We start from the raw sequence: 13,332 nt of genomic DNA, 5'->3' as shown, positions 1-13,332 counted from the left end.
GAGGTTAAAGTCAGGGTCCTCTTGTCTGTCCCTCTCCTCCCCCCGTAGAGGGCCCTTTTGGGGAGGTTATTATTTCTAAACAGTGGGCAGCTTCCACACTCTGAATAGTCAACATCCTACAGTTCAAATTCAGTGGCGAGGTATAGCGTTATCTCCGGAGCTTGTGCTGCTTATTCACATTATTCATCAAGGTGTTCAGTTGCTATTCCAGTTTTATTCTAGCCAAATGGACCCCGCATGTTCTGAACACGGTCAACATATGCGTGTGATGTTTTTCTAAGAATATTTAGAGGCTCCTCCTCTTTTTCATGATGTGACAGTATCATCCCGTCCGCGAGCTCCTCACTCCAGCTCAATTGTGTCATCCGTAACCTGACGCACGGACCCTTTATCCCACTCACTGCATCTCCGACATTTCTCAGCTTAAAACAACAACAACTACCGACGAGCTCTCAACTCTTTCATTTCTGTTTCTCTCGCGACACCTTTTTTAGACTACACTTGACTTTCGACACTTTCAGCTTGTTTTAGTTTTTTAAATACAGATTTGGATCATGGCCTCTCCGGCTGCTCTCATGCCCTTGGTTCCTCTCGTCCAACCGCCTCCGATACAGACTTCACCGGCGACCAACTCTCCGCCACCAGCAACCACGTCCTCATCCCCTTCACCGTCTATCGGACTGAACCCTTTCAGCGCGGACCTCTTACCAGTACCTGTCGGTAGCCCTGGCGCACCGGTCGACGTCCTGCCCTGTAAACCGGTGTATTCTACCCCGTCGCCGGTTGAGAACACTCCGCAAAACAACGAGGTTAAAATGGTCGAGGTCAGAGGCGCCAAGCTCGCCTCTTTCACGGTAAAAGACAACGAGTTAATCTGCCTCCCGCAGGCGTTCGACCTGTTTCTGAAACACTTGGTCGGCGGACTGCACACGGTCTATACCAAGCTGAAGCGGCTCCAGATCACACCGGTGGTCTGTAACGTGGAACAGGTCCGCATCCTCCGGGGCCTCGGAGCTATCCAACCGGGAGTGAACCGGTGTAAACTCATCTCTAGGAGAGACTTCGACACGCTGTACAACGACTGTACAAACGCCAGGTGAGTTGGTTTCCATGGTGCCCTCATCTATCTCTGATGTCTTCATAAAGAGTTGAAGCGACCGAACAACGCAACATTGTTGAAATAATGGCACCTTTTCCAATCTTTTAAAAGTGTTTCAGGGGCTAAAACTGAGTCTCTGCAATTATGTGTAGGTGAGGAGCGTAATGGGGGATTTTGCGGCGCGCACACAAACACGATCTCTCTTTCTCTTCCCCATCTCTTTGCATTTAACACTGTTAGTTACTCTGAGAAATTGATTCTTCACAGAAATTAATTAATTTTCATTTGGCCCAAAGCGGCCGTTTAAATCAGGGAGCTGCTGACTGGCTGTTTCTCTCCCGTCGTTTTCTGCGTGTAGTATAACTGCCTTCTCGTATCAATCAGTTGTAGCCCCGAGGATGAGCTCATCACTGGAGACATACACTTTGAGATGTCCATTTCTCTATATTTATGATTTAATTATGTAAATAGGCTGGTCTCTGTAACTCTCTGTGTGACCTGCTGTTTGGCTCATTAGCACTGAGATGACAGAGTTAGCGTCTCAAATGGCACCCTTATGTAGTGCATTACTTTTGACCAAAGCTCTGTGAGACATCGTCAAAAGTAGTGCACTACACAGGGGGACAGGGTTCCATTTGGGACAAACACTGAACACATTCTTGACCCAGGAAATTAAAAAGTTAATATCAGAGAAAGAGTGTGATTTATTTGATTATGCCTTAGTTGTTCAGTGCAATTTGAAAGTGAAAATGCTGTTGGGGAAAGAGTTGGTTTAGCCTCTGTCCTCTCCAGATTTTTACAGGTTAAAGACGTATTTCTTGTTAAAAGACTACTGTTGACATTTATTCATTTAGTCATATGAACCATCCAGTCTTACATGTCTTGGACCGGGTTTGTTCCACAACAGCCTCTCCAACATCTACGTGTGACTCACCAGTGACGCCACTCTGAGTCAAAGCCTTTAGTTTTGGCTTCACTCAGACCTCAGTCATAATCCACAGTTACACACCAATGAGAAGCGGTTGAGATCACAGGCGTTTATGTTCCTAACTTAGAATAGTACCTAGCAGTTCCCCGACAGAGAACCTTTGTTTAACGAGGCAATCTGATCTTCTTGTCTCTCACACAAAGACAAGGTTCCACTGAGTTACAGCAAGCACATCATAACAAGTCCAGGGCAAATCCTGTTTCCCACTCATACAATGATTTGTCTCCAGTTTAAAGATAGTTTATCTTTGAGATATAGATGTTAGTTATTCATCTCTTCCTGTATGTATGGATGTTGTTCATCTCTTCCTGTATGTGTGGATCTTGTTCATCTCTTCCTGTATGTGTGGATCTTGTTCATCTCTTCCTGTATGTGTGGATCTTGTTCATCTCTTCCTGTATGTGTGGATCTTGTTCATCTCTTCCTGTATGTGTGGATCTTGTTCATCTCTTCCTGTATGTGTGGATCTTGTTCATCTCTTCCTGTATGTGTGGATCTTGTTCATCTCTTCCTGTATGTGTGGATCTTGTTCATCTCTTCCTGTATGTGTGGATCTTGTTCATCTCTTCCTGTATGTGTGGATCTTGTTAATCTCTTCCTGTATGTATGTATGTATCTTGTTCATCTCTACCTGTATGTATGTATCTTGTTCATCTCTTCCTGTATGTGTGGATCTTGTTAATCTCTTCCTGTATGTATGTATCTTGTTCATCTCTTCCTGTATGTGTGGATCTTGTTAATCTCTTCCTGTATGTATGTATCTTGTTCATCTCTTCCTGTATGTGTGGATCTTGTTAATCTCTTCCTGTATGTATGTATCTTGTTCATCTCTTCCTGTATGTGTGTATCTTGTTCATCTCTTCCTGTATGTGTGGATCTTGTTCATCTCTTCCTGTATGTGTGTATCTTGTTCATCTCTTCCTGTATGTATGTATCTTGTTCATCTCTTCCTGTATGTGTGGATCTTGTTAATCTCTTCCTGTATGTATGTATCTTGTTCATCTCTTCCTGTATGTGTGGATCTTGTTCATCTGTAATGATAATAATCTAGAACAGATGTTACAGTAAACCCTATAGCTTAACATCACTGTCAGGAGAGAGAATAGAGGGAGAGAGATATTAGAGGGAGAATAGCGGGAGACAGAGAATAGAGGGAGAGAGAGAATAGAGGGAGAATAGAGGGAGACAGAGAATAGAGGGAGAGAGATAATAGAGGGAGAATAGCGGGAGACAGAGAATAGAGGGAGAGAGAGAATAGAGGGAGAATAGCGGGAGAGAGAGAATAGAGGGAGAGAGATAATAGAGGGAGAATAGAGGGAGACAGAGAATAGCGGGAGAGAGAGAATAGAGGGAGAGAGATAATAGAGGGAGAATAGAGGGAGAGAGAGAATAGAGGGAGAGAGAGAATAGAGGGAGAGAGAGAATAGAGGGAGAGAGAATAGAGGGAGAGAGAGAATAGAGGGAGAGAGAGAATAGAGGGAGAATAGAGGGAGACAGAGAATAGAGGGAGAGAGATAATAGAGGGAGAATAGAGGGAGAGAGATAATAGAGGGAGAATAGAGGGAGACAGAGAATAGAGGGAGAGAGATAATAGAGGAAGAGAGTGAATAGAGGGAGAGAGAATAGAGGGAGAGAGAATAGAGGGAGAGAGAGAATAGAGGGAGAGAGATAATAGGAGAGAGAGAATAGAGGGAGACAGAGAATAGAGGGAGAGAGAGAATAGAGGGAGAGAGATAATAGAGGAAGAGAGTGAATATAGGGAGAGAGAGAATAGAGGGAGAGAGAATAGAGGGAGAATAGAGGGAGAGAGAGAATAGAGGGAGAGAGATAATAGGAGAGAGAGAATAGAGGGAGAGAGAGAATAGAGGGAGAGAGAGAATAGAGGGAGAATAGAGGGAGAGAGAATAGAGGGAGAGAGAGAATAGAGGGAGAGAGATAATAGGAGAGAGAGAATAGAGGGAGACAGAGAATAGAGGGAGAGAGAGAATAGAGGGAGAATAGAGGGAGACAGAGAATAGAGGGAGACAGAGAATAGAGGGAGAGAGAGAATAGAGGGAGAATAGCGGGAGAGAGAGAATAGAGGGAGAGAGAGAATAGAGGGAGAATAGAGGGAGACAGAGAATAGAGGGAGAGAGATAATAGAGGGAGAGAGAGAATAGAGGGAGAATAGCGGGAGACAGAGAATAGAGGGAGAGAGAGAATAGAGGGAGAGAGAGAATAGAGGGAGAATAGAGGGAGACAGAGAATAGAGGGAGAGAGATAATAGAGGGAGAATAGCGGGAGACAGAGAATAGAGGGAGAGAGAGAATAGAGGGAGAATAGCGGGAGAGAGAGAATAGAGGGAGAGAGATAATAGAGGGAGAATAGAGGGAGACAGAGAATAGAGGGAGAGAGAGAATAGAGGGAGAATAGAGGGAGACAGAGAATAGCGGGAGAGAGAGAATAGAGGGAGATAATAGAGGGAGAATAGAGGGAGAGAATAGAGGGAGAGAGAGAATAGAGGGAGAGAGAATAGTTAGAATAGAGGAGAATAGAGGGAGAGAGATAGAGAGAGAATAGAGGGAGAATAGAGACAGAGAATAGAGGGAGAGAGATAATAGAGGAAGAGAGTGAATAGAGGGAGAGAGAGAATAGAGGGAGAGAGAGAATAGAGGGAGAGAGATAATAGGAAGAGAGAGAATAGAGGGAGACAGAGAATAGAGGGAGAGAGAGAATAGAGGGAGAGAGATAATAGAGGAGAGAGAATAGAGGGAGAGAGAGAATAGAGGGAGAGAGAATAGAGGGAGAATAGAGGGAGAGAGATAATAGGAGAGAGAGAATAGAGGGAGAGAGAAATAGAGGGAGAATAGAGAGAAGAATAGAGGGAGAGAGATAATAGGAGAGAGAGAATAGAGGGAGAGAGAGAATAGAGGAGAGAGAGAATAGAGGGAGAATAGAGGGAGAGAGAATAGAGGGAGAGAGAGAATAGGAGAGAGAGAATAGAGGGAGAGAGAGAATAGAGGGAGAGAGATAATAGGAGAGAGAATAGAGGAGACAGAGAATAGAGGGAGAGAGAGAATAGAGGGAGAATAGAGGGAGACAGAGAATAGAGGGAGACAGAGAATAGAGGGAGAGAGAGAATAGAGGGAGAATAGAGAGAGAGAATAGAGGGAGAGAGAGAATAGAGGGAGAATAGAGGACAGAGAATAGAGGGAGAGAGATAATAGAGGGAGAGAGAATAATAGAGGGAGAGAGAGAATAGAGGGAGAATAGAGGAGAGAGAATAGAGATAATAGGAGAGAGAGAAATAGAGGGAGAGAGAGAATAGAGGGAGAGAGAGGGAGAGACAGAGAATAGAGGGAGACAGAGAATAGAGGGAGAGAGAGAATAGAGGGAGAATAGCGGGAGAGAGAGAATAGAGGGAGAGAGAGAATAGAGGGAGAATAGAGGGAGACAGAGAATAGAGGGAGAGAGATAATAGAGGGAGAGAGAGAATAGAGGGAGAATAGCGGGAGAGAGAGAATAGAGGGAGAGAGAGAATAGAGGGAGAATAGAGGGAGACAGAGAATAGAGGGAGAGAGATAATAGAGGGAGAATAGAGGGAGAGAGTGAATATAGGGAGAGAGAATAGAGGGAGAGGGATAATAGAGGAAGAGAGTGAATATAGGGAGAGAGAATAGAGGGAGACACACCTTTGACTCTGGTTCTTGTCATGTCTTTAGAGAGGGTCCTCTCATCTGCCAGTGTGATTAAACTCTCCTGCACACACACACACACTCTCTCATGTCTGTGTTGTGAAGGGTAAGGACAGAGATCATATGTGCGTGTTGGGGCCAGTGATGATAGCCAGGGACATTATTACTGTGCTGCTAGAAAAAGCCATCTGCCATCTCTCAGGGGGTGTGGTCTCTCTGATCCTCTCTGATCCTCTCTGATGGCTTAATACACAATAACAGCAGTGTAATGTGATATCTGTACTGAGGCACACACACACACACACACACACACACACACACACACACACACACACACACACACACACACACACACACACACACACACACACACACACACACACACACACACACACACACACACACACACACACACACACACACACACACACACACACACACACACACACACACACACACACACACACACACACTGTCTTCATGTACTCTCCACTCTTGACCCCTGGAATGTCGGCGATGGAATGTGTTCCGGTATCAGTTAAAAGGATTCCTGGGATCAAACAGGAGTCTGTGCCTCTCCCTATCCCAGCCTGGATTAAACACAAGACATGGAAACACAGGAGTGTGTGGAGGAGGGAGAGAGAGAGAAGGGGAGAGAGAGAGAGAAGGGGAGAGAGAGAGAAGAAGAGAGAGAGAAAGGGAAGAAGAGAGAGAGGGAGAGAAGAAGAGGGAGAGAGAGAAAGGGAAGAAGAGAGGGAGAGAGGAAAGAGAGAGAGGGAGAGAGAGGGAAGAAGAGAGGGAGAGAGGAAAGAGAGAGAGGGAAGAAGAGAGGGAGAGAGAGAGAGAAAGGGAGAGAGAGGGAGAAAGGGAAGGAGAAAGGGAGAGAGGGAGAGAGAGGGAGGGAAGAGGGGGAGGAGCAGTACTCCATCCTCACCTTGTCTTGTATTGTCATTACATCATTATTCAGGCAGGCTGCTCCATGTCTCTACTGCCTGCACTGTCATTCATTACACGGCTTTGGCCCTCAGACAGACAGACATATCATCCACAGCTGGGAATACCGTGTGTGTGTGTGTGTGTGTGTGTGTGTGTGTGTGTGTGTGTGTGTGTGTGTGTGTGTGTGTGTGTGTGTGTGTGTGTGTGTGTGTGTGTGTGTGTGTGTGTGTGTGTGTGTGGGGGATAAAGTAGATATGACAAGAGATCAGCATCACATGGACTTTTTCCTAAAACACACTGCTACCCTCTCTGCTGGGGAGCCAGTCAGTCAGCCAGTCACCAAGTTAGCCATCCTGCCAGTCACCCGGTCAGTCCCCCAGTCAGCCAGTCTTCCAGTCACCCAGTCAGTCAGTCACCCAGTTAGCCAGTCACCCAGTTAGCCAGTTAGCCAGTCACCCAGTCCAGTCACCCAGTTCAGTCAAGTCACCCAGTCAGCCAGTCACCCAGTCAGCCAGTCACCCAGTCAGCCAGTCACCCAGTTAGACAGTCACCCAGTTAGCCAGTCACCCAGTTAGCCAGTCACCCAGTTAGCCAGTCACCCAGTTAGCCAGTCACCCAGTCAGCCAGTCACCCAGTTAGCCAGTCAGTCACCCAGTCAGCCAGTCACCCAGTTAGACAGTCAGCCAGTCACCCAGTTAGCCAGTCACCCAGTCAGCCAGTCACCCAGTTAGCCAGTCAGTCAGCCAGTCAGCCAGTCAGCCATCCCCACCCTCCCACCCAGTAGCTTTGTACTGTACAGTCAGGGTTACTTGACAGAATAGTTGTTCCACTGTTTTGACTGCAACAAGTCCCTGTCTTTCATGACCTGTTTTCAAAGTGAGACTGGATGGGCTGGTGGTTTCCAGGGAGGCTTGATTGTGTTCCTGTGTGTCTGTGTGTGTGTGTTCCTGTGTGTCTGTGTGTGTGTGTTCCTGTGTGTCTGTGTGTGTGTGTGTGTGTCTGTGTGTCCGTGTCTGTGTGTGTGTGTGTGTGTGTGTCTGCTTTGTCTCTTCCACTAAGCTCCAGCTGCTGTGTCCTCCTGTTAGCGTTTCATGTTTCAGGTAACACACACTCATACACACACACACACATTTCTGCGTACAGTATTCTATTCCTCAGTATGTTTTTCTCAGCCGGTGGCCTCAATAAGATGTATGTGTATTAACCTGATTAGGCTGGTTCAGTGGAGTGGACAGAACAGTGGAGTAGACAGAACAGTGGACTGGACAGAACAGTGTTGAGATGTGGAGTGGACAGAACAGTGTTGAGATGTGGAGTGGACAGAACAGTGGAGTGGACAGAACAGTGGAGTGGACAGAACAGTGGAGTGGACAGAACAGTGGAGTGGACAGAACAGTGTTGAGATGTGGAGTGGACAGAACAGTGGAGTGGACAGAACAGTGGAGTGGACAGAACAGTGGAGTGGACAGAACAGTGGAGGGGACAGAACAGTGGAGGGGACAGAACAGTGGAGTGGACAGAACAGTGGAGTGGACAGAACAGTGGAGACAGAACAGTGGAGTGGACAGAACAGTGGAGGGGACAGAACAGTGGAGTGGACAGAACAGTGGAGTGGACAGAACAGTGTTGAGATGTGGAGTGGACAGAACAGTGGAGTGGACAGAACAGTGGAGTGGACAGAACAGTGTTGAGAGATGTGGAGTGGACAGAACAGTGTTGAGATGTGGAGTGGACAGAACAGTGGAGTGGACAGAACAGTGGAGGGACAGAACAGTGGAGTGGACAGAACAGTGTTGAGATGTGGAGTGGACAGAACAGTGTTGAGATGTGGAGTGGACAGAACAGTGGAGTGGACAGAACAGTGTTGAGTGGACAGAACAGTGGACTGGACAGAACAGTGTTGAGATGTGACAGAACAGTGTTGATGATGTGGACAGAACAGTGGACAGAACAGTGTTGATGATGTGGACAGAACAGTGGAGTGGACAGAACAGTGGAGATGGACAGAACAGTGGAGTGGACAGAACAGTGGAGTGGACAGAACAGTGGAGTGGACAGAACAGTGTTGATGATGGACAGAACAGTGGAGTGGACAGAACAGTGTTGAGATGTGAGTGGACAGAACAGTGGAGTGGACAGAACAGTGGAGTGGACAGAACAGTGGAGTGGACAGAACAGTGGAGTGGACAGAACAGTGGACAGTGGACAGAACAGTGGAGTGGACAGAACAGTGGAGTGGACAGAACAGTGGAGTGGACAGAATAGTGGAGTGGACAGAATCTTTTAAATGCTGTAAGAACAGTGGAGTGGACAGAACAGTGGAACAGAACATGGTGTGGAGACCTCTTGTCTCAGACTTTAATTAAAATCTCACCCAGAACAGTGTTCCACGCCATGGCTCAGAACAGTCCCAGATGTGGAGTGGACAGAACAGTGGAGTGGACAGAACAGTGTTGACAGATGTGGACACAGAACAGTGTTGATGATGTGGACAGAACAGTGGACACAGAACAGTGTTGATGACACACAGAACACACACAGAACAGTGTTGATGATGTGGACAGAACAGTGGAGTGGACAGAACAGTGTTGATGATGTGGACAGAACAGTGGAGTGGACAGAACAGTGTTGATGATGTGGACAGAACAGTGGAGTGGACAGAACAGTGTTGAGATGTGGAGTGGACAGAACTTTTTCATTAAGTGGACAGAACAGTGGAGTGGACAGAACAGTGGACAGAATAGTGGAGAGAACAGTGGAGTGGACACAGTGGAGTGGACAGAACAGTGGAGTGGACACAACACACACACAGAACAGTGGAGTGGACAGAACAGTGGACACACACAGAACACACACAGTGGACAGAACAGTGGAGTGGACAGAACAGTGTTGAGTGGACAGAACAGTGTTGAGTGTGGAGTGGACAGAACCAGTGGAGTGACAGAATAGTGGAGTGGACAGAATCCAGTGGAGGGAACAGAATAGTGGACTGGACAGAATAGTGGAGTGGACAGAATAGTGGAGTGGACAGAACAGTGGAGTGGACAGAACAGTGTGGACAGAACAGTGGAGTGGACAGAACAGTGGAGTGGACAGAACAGTGGAGTGGACAGAACAGTGGAGTGGACAGAACAGTGGAGTGGACAGAACAGTGGAGTGGGCAGAACAGTGGAGTGGACAGAACAGTGTTGAGATGTGGAGTGGACAGAACAGTGGCTGATGTGTTACAGAACAGTGGAGTTACAGAACAGTGGAGGGACAGAACTGGCTGGACAGAACAGTGGAGTACAGAACAGTTATTTGGACACTAGGGCTAGGCAGAATGTTACTGTAAAGTTATTTAGACAGAACTAGTGGCTAGAACAGTGGAGTACTGAAAGTTATTGGACAGAACAGTGGAGTGGACAGAAGTGAGTGGAGGCTGGCTAGAACAGTGGACTGGACAGAACAGTTAGTGGACAGAACAGCTGGAGGAACTGGCTAGTGGAGTGTTACAGAAAGTTATGATTAACAGAACAGTGGAGTGGACAGAACAGTGGAGTGGACAGAACTGTGTTACTGGACAGAACAGTGAAGTGGACAGAACAGTTAGCCACAGAATAGTGGAGGGACAGAACTGTGGAGTGGACAGAACAGTGGAGTGGACAGAACAGTGGCCCTGGACAGAACAGTGGACTGGTGGAGTGGACAGAACAGTGTGTCTTTTAAATGCCAAATGAAGTCAATTGAGTCCTGTGAGAGAAGAGTGTGTGTTTGTGAGAGGGGGGCATGGTGTGTGACCTCTTGTCTCAGACTTTAATTAAAATCTCACCCAGACTTCCACGCCATGGCTGATTCCCACAGCTCTGTTAAAACACACACACTGGACACACAACTGTTGCCCTGGTTAAAACCAACTGGAGGGGAACTGTTGCCCTGGTTAAAACCAACTGGAGGGGAACTGTTGCCCACAAAACCAACTACATTCCCTGGTTAAAAGCCAACTGGAGGGGAACTGTCCTTCCCTTTAAAAGCCAACTGGAGGGGAAAGGCTTTTTCATTAATCCACCTCTGGAGGGAACCTAGCTCTCTGTCTCCACTTCACACACACACACACACACACACACACACACACACACACACACACACACACACACACACACACACACACACACACACACACACACACACACACACACACACACACACACACACACACACACACACACACACACACACACTAAGGCTGGCTAGGCTGTGTTACTGTAAAGTTATTTAGCCACTCGGGCTAGGCTGGCTAGGCCGTGTTACTGTAAAGTTATTTAGTGACTAGGGCTAGGCCGTGTTACTGTAAAGTTATTTAGCAACTAGGGCTAGGCCGTGTTACTGTAAAGTTATTTAGCAACTAGGGCTAGGCTGTGTTACTGTAAAGTTATTTAGTGACTAGGGCTAGGCTGGCTAGGCCGTGTTACTGTAAAGTTATTTAGTGACTAGGACTAGGCTGGCTAGGCCGTGTTACTGTGAAGTTATTTAGTGACTAGGGCTAGGCTGGCTGGCTGTGTTACTGTGAAGTTATTTAGCCACTAGGGCTAGGCTGGCTAGGCTGTGTTACTGTAAAGTTATTTAGTGACTAGGGCTAGGCTGGCTAGGCTGGCTGGCTTGTTACTGTAAAGTTATTTAGCCACTAGGGCTAGGCTGGCTAGGCCGTGTTACTGTAAAGTTATTTAGCCACTAGGGCTAGGCTGGCTGTTACTGTAAAGTTATTTAGCCACTAGGGCTAGGCTGGCTAGGCTTGTTACTGTAAAGTTATTTAGCCACTAGGGCTATGCTGGCTAGGTCGTGTTACTGTAAAGTTATTTAGTGACTCGGGCTAGGCTGGCTGGAGGCCTGTTACTGTAAAAACCATTGTTAAAGCCCTGGTTAAAAACCAACTGGAGGGGAACTGTTGCCCTGGTTAAAAACCAACTGGAGGGGAACTGTTGCCCTGGTTAAAAACCAACTGGAGGGGAACTGTTGCCCTGGTTAAAAACCAACTGGAGGGGAACTGTTGCCCTGGTTAAAAACCAACTGGAGGGGAACTGTTGCCCTGGTTAAAAACCAACTGGAGGGGAACTGTTGCCCTGGTTAAAAACCAACTGGAGGGGAACTGTTGCCCTGGTTAAAAACCAACTGGAGGGGAACTGTTGCCCTGGTTAAAAACCAACTGGAGGGGAACTGTTGCCCTGGTTAAAAACCAACTGGAGGGGAACTGTTGCCCTGGTTAAAAGCCAACTGGAGGGGAACTGTTGCCCTGGTTAAAAACCAACTGGAGGGGAACTGTTGCCCTGGTTAAAAGCCAACTGGAGGGGAACTGTTGCCCTGGTTAAAAACCAACTGGAGGGGAACTGTTGCCCTGGTTAAAAGCCAACTGGAGGGGAACTGTTGCCCTGGTTAAAAGCCAACTGGAGGGGAACTGTTGCCCTACAAAAACCAACTGGAGGAACTGTTGCCCTGGTTAAACAACCAACTGGAGAAACTGTTGCCCTGGTTAAAAACACAACTGGAGGGGACACTGTTGCCCTGGTTAAAAGCCAACTGGAGGGGAACTGTTGCCCTGGTTAAAAACCAACTGGAGGGGAACTGTTGCCCTGGTTAAAAACCAACTGGAGGGGAACTGTTGGATACACACACACACACACACACACACATATTCCCACAGACTGATCAGCTAGTGTGTAAATAAACAGTATGTTGTGAAGGAAAGCCAAGAGGAACTGAACTGACATTAAACAACCACTTTTATCTCTGTTTTGTCTCTGTACTTTCTGTTTTTCTGTGTGTGTGTGTGTGTGTGTGTGTGTGTGTGTGTGTGTGTGTGTGTGTGTGTGTGTGTGTGTGTGTGTGTGTGTGTGTGTGTGTGTGTGTGTGTGTGTGTGTGTGTGTGTGTGTGTGTGTGTGTGTGTGTGTGTGTGTGTGTGTGTGTGTGTGTGTGTGTGTGTGTGTGTACCTCGACCCTGCTTTCCATCAGTAAAGGCAGAACTCCTGCAGGTTTTAGGAAACACTAATTAATGAAGGAAGGGAAACTACTGGAAAGTTCCGGAGCTTTGTAGTTGGGCTGATCTCAGGGTGACTGAGAGTAGTGCACGGTGCACCACACTGTAAAACAGGGGCCGAAAAGGACTCTGCATTCCAAATGGCACAGACCTGTGGGCCCTGGTCCAAGGTAGTGCACTATATCGGGAATAGGGTGCCTCTGTTTAAAAGTGGTGCACTATATAGGGAATAGGGTGCCTCTGGTTAAAAGTAGTGCACTATATCGGGACCAGGGCCCACATGGAGTCTGTAACATGAACCTATTCCCTATATAGTGCACTACTTTTAACCAGAGGCAGCCTATTCCCTATATAGTGCACTACTTTTAACCAGAGGCAGCCTATTCCCTATATAGTGCACTACTTTTAACCAGAGGCAGCCTATTCCCTATATAGTGCACTACTTTTAACCAGAGGCAGCCTATTCCCTATATAGTGCACTACTTTTAACCAGAGGCAGCCTATTCCCTATGTAGTGCACTACTTTAGACCAGAGGCAGCCTATTCCCTATGTAATGCACTATATAGGGAGTAGGGTAATGTTACAGACTCCATGTGGGCCCTGGTCCAAGGTAGTGCACTATA

General features: G+C 47.1%; 1 protein-coding gene across 2 annotated transcripts in view; it reads left to right on the top strand.

The window, feature by feature from the left end:
- Positions 1 to 282: 282 nt before the first annotated feature.
- Positions 283 to 13,332, top strand: part of LOC124018541 (dachshund homolog 1-like) — a 117,423-nt gene continuing 104,373 nt past the window's right edge. The window contains exon 1 of one of the 2 annotated variants that reach the window (XM_046333873.1): positions 283 to 1,096. In XM_046333873.1, the coding sequence (XP_046189829.1) occupies positions 555 to 1,096 (542 nt within the window). In that variant the 5' untranslated portion in view covers positions 283 to 554. The remainder of the gene's footprint in view (positions 1,097 to 13,332) is intronic. The other variant, XM_046333874.1, reaches the window with a different exon arrangement.

This window comes from Oncorhynchus gorbuscha, unplaced genomic scaffold (assembly GCF_021184085.1).
Source record: "Oncorhynchus gorbuscha isolate QuinsamMale2020 ecotype Even-year unplaced genomic scaffold, OgorEven_v1.0 Un_scaffold_541, whole genome shotgun sequence".
Classification (NCBI taxonomy): domain Eukaryota; kingdom Metazoa; phylum Chordata; class Actinopteri; order Salmoniformes; family Salmonidae; genus Oncorhynchus; species Oncorhynchus gorbuscha.
Note: the sequence above shows the minus strand (reverse complement) of the source record. Positions and strands in the feature narration are given on the sequence as shown.